At 40.4% G+C, this 10,090-nt stretch overlaps 1 protein-coding gene across 1 annotated transcript in view; it reads right to left on the bottom strand.

Annotated features, from left to right (window-relative positions):
- MAPRE2 (microtubule associated protein RP/EB family member 2) overlaps positions 1 to 9,823 on the bottom strand; it is a 162,935-nt gene extending 153,112 nt beyond the window's left edge. Inside the window, exon 1 of the mRNA XM_007455197.1 lies at positions 9,577 to 9,823. Coding sequence (XP_007455259.1) covers positions 9,577 to 9,600 — 24 coding nt within the window. The 5' untranslated portion in view covers positions 9,601 to 9,823. The remainder of the gene's footprint in view (positions 1 to 9,576) is intronic.
- Between the last annotated feature and the right edge of the window lie 267 nt (positions 9,824 to 10,090).

Below are 10,090 nucleotides of genomic sequence, written 5' to 3'. Positions count from 1 at the left end.
AGCAGGAAGAAAAACTTACTTCTGCACTCCTTCATCTGCGAAAGCAGTGGTGTTGGAAAACAATGAAACAATTCCAAATATAAAACTCTTACATGTCGAGTGCTGCACCAGGACCCGGGGATGTGGCGATGACTATGCATCCATCACCATCTCCAACCAGTTTATGTGCTGGGGAGGCCCACGTGGGGGGAATTAAAGGGCAACCGCAAGGATCCACCTAACTTGTCCTGGATGGGAGGACCAGTGCGAGGTGGTGGGAAGCAATGGTTAGGAGCTTAGGAAAGACTTTCCAGAACAATGTTTCTCAAATTTAACCCACAACAATGATACCTGTGGATCTTATTAAAGGAAAGATTCTGATGGAGAATGTCTGGGGTGGAGCCTGAGCTTGGGCATTTATTTATAAGCTGCTCCACTGGTCCCGGGAGAACACTTTGAGGGGTGGGGACCTAAAAGGATTAACACCTGTGGTAAGACAAAGGCATCCCAGGCAGAGGAATGTGCCAAGAAACTGAAGCTAGAAACACGGTTGAATACGGGAAACAACATTCAACATCCTAAGGAAAATTATGGCTGAATGCGAACACAGGCAATAAGAGCTTTGCACAAAAATAAAAATAGATTTGTGATAGTTGCATGAAGGTGGTAAAATGAGAAGTGCTTCCCCTCACGCCCCTCCCTCATCTTCGTTCAGACCCTCACTAATGAATTTGTTTCTGTAATGAATTTGTTATGTAATGAATTTATTAAAACAACAACAAAACCAATGAGTTTCTCCTCCATGGGCTGCGGGGGGTGGGTAGAATTCTGCACTGGGGATCCTTTAACAAAATGACCAGGCAGGGGGCTTCCCTGGTGGCGCAGTGGTTGAGAATCTGCCTGCCAATGCAGACGACACAGGTTCGAGCCCTGGTCTGGGAAGATCCCACATGCCATGGAGCAACTGGGCCCGTGAGCCACAATTACTGAGCCTGCGCGTCTGGAGCCTGTGCTCCGCAACAACAGAGGCCGCGATAGTGAGAGGCCTGCGCACCGCGATGAAGAGTGACCCCCACTTGCCACAACTAGAGAAAGCCCATGCACAGAAATGAAGACCCAACACAGCATAAAAAAAAAAATTTTGTTTTTGAAAAAAAAAAAAAAAAAAAAAAAAAAAAATGACCAGGCAGCTTCTTCCAGTCTTGGATTATGTGATTGTTTGACACCAAGCTACTTAATAACTGATTGCAACAATTATATAGCGATGTGCTTATGATGACAACATAAAAACGTGTTTTCAAAGGAATAATATTTCATTTTAAAAGTTAATTGAAAATACTGAAATGCGTTTTTATAAGCCACTAGTAAATTTTTCCTGGGAAAAAAAATGCGGGACGAATTGTATAGAATTCTGGCAGGAAAGAGCCTCGTGTCATTTGGCTTCACAGAGCCATGAGGGGTACCCTGATAAGGAATTCATTGCTTGGTTGCCCAGGACACGTCGCTGTCCCCAGCCAGAAGGAGAACTTTAAGCTTCTGTGGCGACGGAGGGAGAGTTGTGCTGGCCGCGGACGCCACGCTGCATGTCTACGACATGTGTGCTCGATGGTTCCATAAATGGCACCGTTAAAATTACCACCACCTTTCTTCCAAATCAGGCGTGTTGTAGGAAACTACATCATGTAATATTTAGTCACCTGCCAGCCGTGTCTGAAGCAGGTCACTAAACAAATCATATGACCACATCACCATACACAACACAGTCATCACGAAAACCCACACATAAAACTATCTAATTTGATCCTTACAAGAATCTTGTGGGGCTTCCCTGGTGGCGCAGTGGTTGAGAATCCGCCTGCCAATGCAGGGGACACGGGTTTGATCCCTGGTCCGGGAAGACCCCACATGCCGCGGAGCAACGGAGCCTGTGACTCACAACTACTGAGCCTGTGCTCTACAGCCCGCAAGCCACAACTACTGAGCCCGTGTGCCACAACTACTGAAGCCCACACGCCTAGAGCCCACGCTCCGCAACAAGAGAAGCCACCGCAATGAGAAGCCCACACACTGCAACGAAGAGTAGCCCTCGCTCGCCACAACTAGAGAAAGCCTGCATGCAGCAACGAAGACCCAAGGCAGCCAAAAATAAATAAATAAATTTATATATATAAAAAAGAATCTTGTGAGACAATTTCAGACCCCCAGTCTCTATTTGACAGACGAGGAACAGTTTGAGGGATGGTGACGAAGGATGTTAAGGTCTCCAAAATCACCAAGTCCCGTCAGCTGCAGAACTGGTTATAAACATCAGGCCTTCTGATGTTCTTGCTCCAACATCTAGAATTCTTTCTACGATACAACCCTACAACATCTAAAAAACAAGCAAGCAAGCATAGAGAAGGGAGGTTTTTGAACTCAAAAGGGACTAAGATCTATGGGACCTTTTAAATTACTTTTTAAAACTCAGAATTTCCTAAGTGTAGTTTGGAATTTGCCATAGCTCCAAACTGTATGTCCTTTGTTCAGTTTTAGAGGAACCTAGGGATACCATGAATGTGTGGTGTTGATTATAAATATTCTTATGTAAGTTGCAATAAATGAAGTAAAAAAGCACGAAAAAGATTTATTGGTGATCTGAGGGCCAGGAACTATTTGCCACCTAATTCATTCAAGGACAACCCAGAATGTTTTAATAGGCTGTCGAATTAGTTCTAGTGAGTCTTTTTAAAATTTACATTTGTCTCATTTTATTACATATGCTCATTATGAAACAATATTAGAAATGGTCATTTAGAATTTTCATATGAATAAAATAGAAATACAATAGTTGCCTATCTTGAAGATATTTGATCAAAATAAACCATTCCTTCCTGTGTGTTAAAAGAAACAGTTTCTTAAGGATTATTGCAACGTGATATTAAACATAAACACCAATTTATGGTGAAAAAGTGGATCCTTTAGTTCAGGGCTTCTCAAACTTTAAGGTGTATACGAATCACTGATGGATCTTGTTAAAGTGAAGATTCTGACTGAGAAGGTCTTGGGTGGAGCCCCAAATTCTGCATTTCAAGGCATCCCAGGTGATGCTGTTGCTACAGGTCCCAGGATCTCACTTGACTAGCAAGGCATCATTGGAATCACCTGAGATTGAACTTCAATCAACAATGTCCTGTGGACATGGTTGGTGGGTTTCTCACGTTACCCCACTTGAGCTAACAATTTACCCATTAAAGTATCTACTTTATTAAAAGGTCTGTGAAAGAATAGAAAGTACCTTAAGATATCTTACAAATAAAAAATTGCTAATTTTCGAGATCTGGCTTTACTTTTTATTTCCCTTCTTAATTAAGCAAAATGTGCAGAAAACTTCCGAAAATGGCTTGAGTTTTCTCTTTAGTAGGTGAAGGCAGCTCAGATATTTTATTACCCCAGAAATAGAGTCTCGGATCAGATATTTTACAGACCAGGAAAGCTAGTCATTTTGAGATATGAGATAAAAGTAGGATTGTAAAATTTAGCAAAAACAAAAAGAGAAAACAAAAATAAAACAAAACTTCAATCAACCACCATCAAAAAGATGGGATGCCCAGTTAAATTTGAAATTTAGATAAAAGATTGATTTTTTCAGTATGAGAATACCCCATGCAATATATGGGACATACTTATACTAAAAAAAAAAAAAAAAAATCACTGTTAATCTGAAATTCAGATTTAACTGGGCGTCCTGTGTTTTATGCAGCAACCATTGCTAAAAACATACCCTGGATTCTAACTTACATTTAGGTGTTAAGGGAGCAGATGCTGGGATGAAGAATTAACAGACCCACTGACAGTGTTGCTTAAACATTCCAGCTGCACAGGGAATTGCTTTCTGGACTTGGCAATACCACATGGAGTACTTGGCTATTACAGCTGTTGATTCATGGAAATTCCTTTTAAGAGATTTGTGCCCAAAAGACCACACTTAAAAAAAATCATGATAGAGGGCAAGCTGGAAGTGAAGTTAACAGGAGTCTTATATCAATAGCTTCCTTTCTGGGGAAGGACCAGGTGGTGCAAAGCAGGAAAGTGTTGCCTGTCTTTTCTACTTCTGGAGAACTGAAGATGCTCAGTGGGAAAATGGAGATCGTGGTTTCTTACACTCATGAGAAGTTCTTAATACATCACATTTTGGCAGGTTGGTTAGATTTAACATTATTTTCAAAGGAAGGAAAGTGTAAGGTGATTGCAGGCACTCTCTCCCTTCTTGCTTATCAGTTGCTGAAAGCCGACTTTACCAGCTTTTAAAGACGGTAATTTAGTCCTCTGATTTCACTTTTAAGTATGACAGCCAATAAAAAGTTTCAGATACTTTAGCAAAAAACCCAGGAATTACCTCATTTTCCAGCTGCCTTTTCTTGCTTATTTTCCCTTCTACTGACTTTAAATATCAGTAGTCATTCCTGCCATGATGTTTATGATTAACTCTAAGTTAGAACCAAGGTTTGTGTGTTAGCAAAATGCTTTTGAGTGTTTTGCCCCTGCTTAAGCAATTGACAATTAGGAATTCCCTATTCTGGCAAAAATATAGTCGATCCAATTAGTTCCTAATTTTAGGAACTACTTTGGAGAGAACTACGAGTGATATATGTACGGCAGACACTATATCAAACAAAATGTATTTCATAAAAAAATTTAGTGAAATCTAAATGATGATAAGGGTGGAAAGTTAATTTCACTTGGACTAGTTCCTTACCCAGTCAGCACGGGAGTTAGACAATCTGTCTTCTGTTGTCTCCCTCCTCCCCTTCCCCAGTTACTCCGTTCCACTAGGAACACTAGTGGGTTAAGTTACCTTGGAAGTTAGTTACCTACAAGCCATTACTACCAATAGCCCTAGGATGGGATTAAATACACTTAGAATTTGTTTTAGTTTTCAGAAATGATTTACCTGACCTCAGGCACCTCAAAATTTACATTACTTATAATGCAATGTTTGATTTTTTTTGGTCTCTAAATTGCAGGTGTACTGATTCTGGAAGGGATGAAGAGGACACAAATTATATATAACCCTTAAAATTGCTCTATTAATCTAAGTGAAACTCACTTGCAAATAGCCTGTGACATTAACAAGTCATCAAAAAGAGGAAGTTCTCTTAACTGAAGGAAATTTTATGAGAGGCAACACTTACAGTAAAAAATTAAGACAAGTTCCTATCAATGTAGTTTGTCCTTTCAAATATTCCTTCCAGAATCTTAAGAGTAATCTGTCCAGCCTTGAGCAGAAGGCATATAATTTGAATTTCTGGACCTTAATTGATCTGTTTTTGAATTTAGACATTTCAAACTAAATTGTCCATGGCATACTGTCAGCCTTTAGTGATATAAGTGACTATATGTATATCTGCTTATTACCTAATGATCATTGCCTTTGTAAGTAGCAAGCAATTTACCTTAAATGTATACTTTAGAAGAGTGGTGCTATTTCCCAAAGCAGCAAGTTTCCACATCATGTTTTAAGTGTATGAAGTGACAGTCAATGAAAAACATCTAAATCTGAATAGATCCTCAAATTATGCATTAATATACTAAACCAAATAATACAAACGCCCTCCTAGGGTGGAGTAAAAGGAAGTTTCTACAGCTAAAGAATTGAGGCAAGTGTGACCATGGGCTTGTTGTCAAGGGTATGTTTTCCTATCTTCTAGAGCTCTGGAAATAGTGGTGTAGCTCAAGGTAAGTTAGTATTGCTCTGTTTGGGCTGTTTAGGTTCAGAAGTTTTACGGCTGACCACATCACTAAAATTCACATATTATTTAGAAATGTACTGCTTTTGCAAATATACTCAACAGGGGAATAAATACACGGAAAAGGGGAATGTGAAACTAAACTATCTTTGGAGATTAGTTGACCTATGTTTGGAAACAAATTTTTTCCCCTTCTCTAAAGGGGAAAAAACTGAAAAAATACCAAGGTTTTCTTATGAGCAAATTTAAATGAGCAAATTCTCATTTAAAACAGAAGTATATTGAGTTGGAATAAACCCAGGGTCTGCAAACCTTGACTGTAAATACTCAGTAAATATTTCAGGTGTTGTGGCCCATACAGTCTTCGGTGCAACTATTCTATTCCACTGCAGCAGCACAAAAGCAGCCACGGACAACATATATGTGAGTAAGTATGACTGTAGTCCAACAAAACTATTTTGGACACTTAAATTTGAATTTCACATAATTTTCAAGGGTCCACAAATGTTTTTCTTCTTTTGCTCTATTTTCAACCATTAAAAAATACAAAAACCAATCTTAATTCATAGGCAATACAAAAAGAGACATTGGGTCATCGGTGGCTGATCCCTGATCGAGTTTGCTGATCTGTTGATCGACTCATGGGTTTCAACTCAACCTAAGCTTAATGCCATTGCATGAAGTTTGTCAGTAGTCATTTCTGAAGTGTGTAGATTATTAGGTTTGTTGGAAGCAAATTTACCGATAATTCTATTCTATGAGGCTCTGGTGTAACAAGCCACAATTTTGAATACTTCTCTTAAAATTTGTGGTTATAGATTTGGAGCAAAAATCTTGTGCAATTAACAGATTTGAAATACTTTAGCCAGACTGTCCTGATTAAGGAGAATAAATTCACTTTAAACACTTAGGATGGTTGCAGGTGAACATATAAAAGAGTTGGGTTTGTTCTTTGTGGTCTCCAGTAAGTGAATGCTGCTGAGAGCCTCCTGTGAACGGAATGTGCTGCCAGGAAGACAGTGAAACATCAGTTGAAGGACTATTTAGTAAAGATGCTGTACAGGGCATTTATGCTTTTGCTGGATGATATGACTAACATTTAAGAACCCTCATACAAGTTAAAAATTCTTACTTTGCTTATCTGGATAAGAAGCCAACGATGGCTCCAATTGTTTGGGGTTGGCCGAGTTCAAAGGTTGATCATTTGAGAATAAATGAGAGCATGATATAGGTGAAGAGTTTCTCCTACTTTAAGAAATGGGATGATACAACTAGAACTGAGCTTGCCTACCCAAAACCTCCAGACAAGATTACATCAAAGCTAGTCAATAAATAGCAGGATGATAGACCAGACCCTGGAAAAGGAGTGAGGGCTCCAGATTTCTCCCCACTTTGAAGATCATCTAATTTCTGGACCTGTGCTATTTGGCACATGGGAATACTATCTGCCCAACTGTGTTTAGGCCCTGATAGGTTAATAAGATCAATGGGCTGTATAAATTTGAGGTAATAAGACTGGGTGGTTCTCATCTGTTCTCAAAAACTTCAGAGCTTCTGAAGTTGAGGCTATACCCTTTTTTTGTACCTCGCCCTCTTGGGCTACTTGTAAATATCACAGAGCTAGGTTTGTACTATCCTCTCATGAACAGTTTCTGATTTATCTGAATTAGTCCCATTTTTCTAGACTATGTTTCAGCCTTTCAGTATCTTACACCTTCCCTAAAAGGAGTTGAAATTTCAGAAGTGCATTCCCAGAGAATTTTCTCAGCTACACAGAAATCAGAACGGGTTCATTTACATCATTTTGGCTTTTGGAAATTCTTATTAACATTTATTTTTGCTGGTATCCAGCAAGGAATACATCCAAATTTCCATTTTTTAAGTCTATTAATCTGCCATTCATCCTACTCTGAAATAACTCTCCTAGCTTAATTAGTTCCTTTTGGAAAAAAATACATGTTTTTTCCATAATAATGGGTAGAGAGTGAAATTTTCATCAAGTGAATCTTGGATCCATGAGAGTGTAGTTAAGTATTATAACAATTATTGGTTATTCTCAGGATGCTAAATTGTTTTATGTAGAAATGTAAGCAAACAAATGAGCTACCATTTTATGGCTCTTAAGAACTGTAACAGAACTTTGGCTCCTACATATCCAGAATGTCTGTCTTGGAAAAAAATTAAAATGAATGTACTCAGGATGCTTTGCTTATAAATATTCTCCCCACCTTCTGATAATGTTCAGTACAAACACAAAAGGCCTGTGCTCTGTGCTATAGGGGCTGTAGATATTAAAGGCCCCTTCTAGATAACAGAATACCAAGCAGGGTACATAGGTGTTATGAGGGGTTCAAATAAAGTTCAACAGCTGATGATATTGAATGCTTGTTATGTGCTAGGCATGGTTGTTCCCCCTTAAAGAAACTGAGAATGCAGAAGAAAGCATTTAGGCAAGAGAGTTATGATGATATAAAGAATAATGAGGAAAAGAGAGAGGTAACTGAAGTTAAGAGTAATAAAAATAAGTATTTCATAAACTGTGTACATCTATAAATAGGCTATCTTATTAGGATCATGCCTGAGGATGATTTTTTTTTTTTAAGCAAGAAACCTTTGGTTAATAACATAAGATTCCTCATAAAATGTTAGATGTAACCATTTCTATTTAAATAGATCCTTTAATTTACCTCTGAATGTGTAATCAAACAGTTATTTGACTTTTTTGTATTCAAAATTTGTCTTGCAAATTCATCCTCTCTGTTTCGCATAATTGAAATAATCCAAACTACTTTCCAACATTTTGTTTTTCTACATGCCTCCCACCAAGGAAATTACAAGACGACTATCTAGTTGGCTTTGTGTTTTACAGTGCTGGAAAAGGGAGCGGCTCAAACAAGCAAACTGATCCTGATCAGATATTCAAAAGTGCTTTCAAAGGAGTGGAGTAGTGGGTGTCAATAAGCTACTCCATGTAATTACTTCCTATTCTCGGGATCCGCCTTTGAGTGCAGGCTTCTGACTCACCAGGCTGCTCCAAGTTAGTTTCTGCTGGGCTTCCCCACTGCCTGCTACACGTGAATCACCTCTGGAATGAAGTTTCTCCCGTATCCTTAACAACCGTGCAGAAACCAGGCACTGACAGTGAACTTCGATCTTTCCACTAAGAACCAGACCCTAGGCTGAGAGGGTGAAAAATGATGTGGCAGGTACCACCGCCAGCCAAGCTGCCAGATGACAGTCCCCCCCGACCCCAGGCATTCGTCAGCCGCGCTCCAGTTTCAGCATGGTTTTCCCCACCCACCTAGGTAGTTAAACTGGCATCTTGTCTTGCAGCTTGCAGCTGCCGGCCACTGAACTCTGCCCTTGCCTCACTGGTTCTCAAATTTGGCTGCACAGTGGAATCACCTGGAGATTAACACACACACACACACACAAACACACACACACAGACACACACCACACCACAACACAACAACAACACCAAACCTCACTGTCGTCTCAAAACAGTCTAATTAAATGGTTTGGGATGAGATATGTACATGAGGATTTTTCAAAGTTCCCCAGGCAGCAAAATTTGGGAACCTTTGCGTTGAAAAAGCATTGTTCTTCCCACGCAAGTGAAACTTGCCAGTTGAGCTTTACCTAACGACCACTCGGTGGGCTCCCAAACCCCCTATCTTGGAGATCTACTGACAGCCCCTAACCGGCATCTTAATTAATGTGGCAGCAAAGAACGCTAGCAAAGCAAGGGTCATTTCCAGAATGGAAGGTTGGCAAGGACCCCTGCCCCTGGCCCCCGACCCTTGCTAAAAACTAAGCTAAATTTAGTGCTTAAGCGAAGCATCTCAAATGTTGCTCTTCTTTCAGTTACCTTTTGATCTCTGTTCTGTTTCATTCCACCGTGTATTGTTCGGCAAAGTTGGAAGGCTTGGGTCCTTCAGATTGGAAGCAGGTGCTGCGTCAAACCTCAATCGAGAGGGGACTGCACTCTTCACCTCGCTGGGACCGAACCGCCGCGTCGCAGTGCGGCCCCCAGGGCAGATACTATGCTAATCAAGAAAGTTCTTCCGTCTCCTCGCGGGCGGGCGGGTGCAGGTTTGAACACTTAACCCTTGATTTTACATGACTGCACTACAGTGCGTTTAGTAACCTCCTCTTGCCTAGCGGGTCTGGACCACATTCCATGTTTTTGGAAAAGAAGAGGAATGTGCGCAAGAGATGGAGAAACCCGCAGGGAGGGTACAGCAGTGTTGGCTGGTGCCCGGGCGAAGGGACGGCTAATGTTTGGAATATTAATTACTCTACGCGCTACTGACCCAGCGAGGACTAGCAGAAGCGGGCTGGGGGTTTAGACAAAGGCTCCTCCTGAGCTGCAGCGCCCCTGC

This window comes from Lipotes vexillifer, unplaced genomic scaffold, assembly GCF_000442215.2.
Source record: "Lipotes vexillifer unplaced genomic scaffold, Lipotes_vexillifer_v1.1 scaffold90, whole genome shotgun sequence".
In the NCBI taxonomy this organism is placed as follows: domain Eukaryota; kingdom Metazoa; phylum Chordata; class Mammalia; order Artiodactyla; family Lipotidae; genus Lipotes; species Lipotes vexillifer.
The sequence above is the reverse complement of the archived record's forward strand: the minus strand, read 5'-3'. Positions and strand labels throughout refer to the sequence as shown.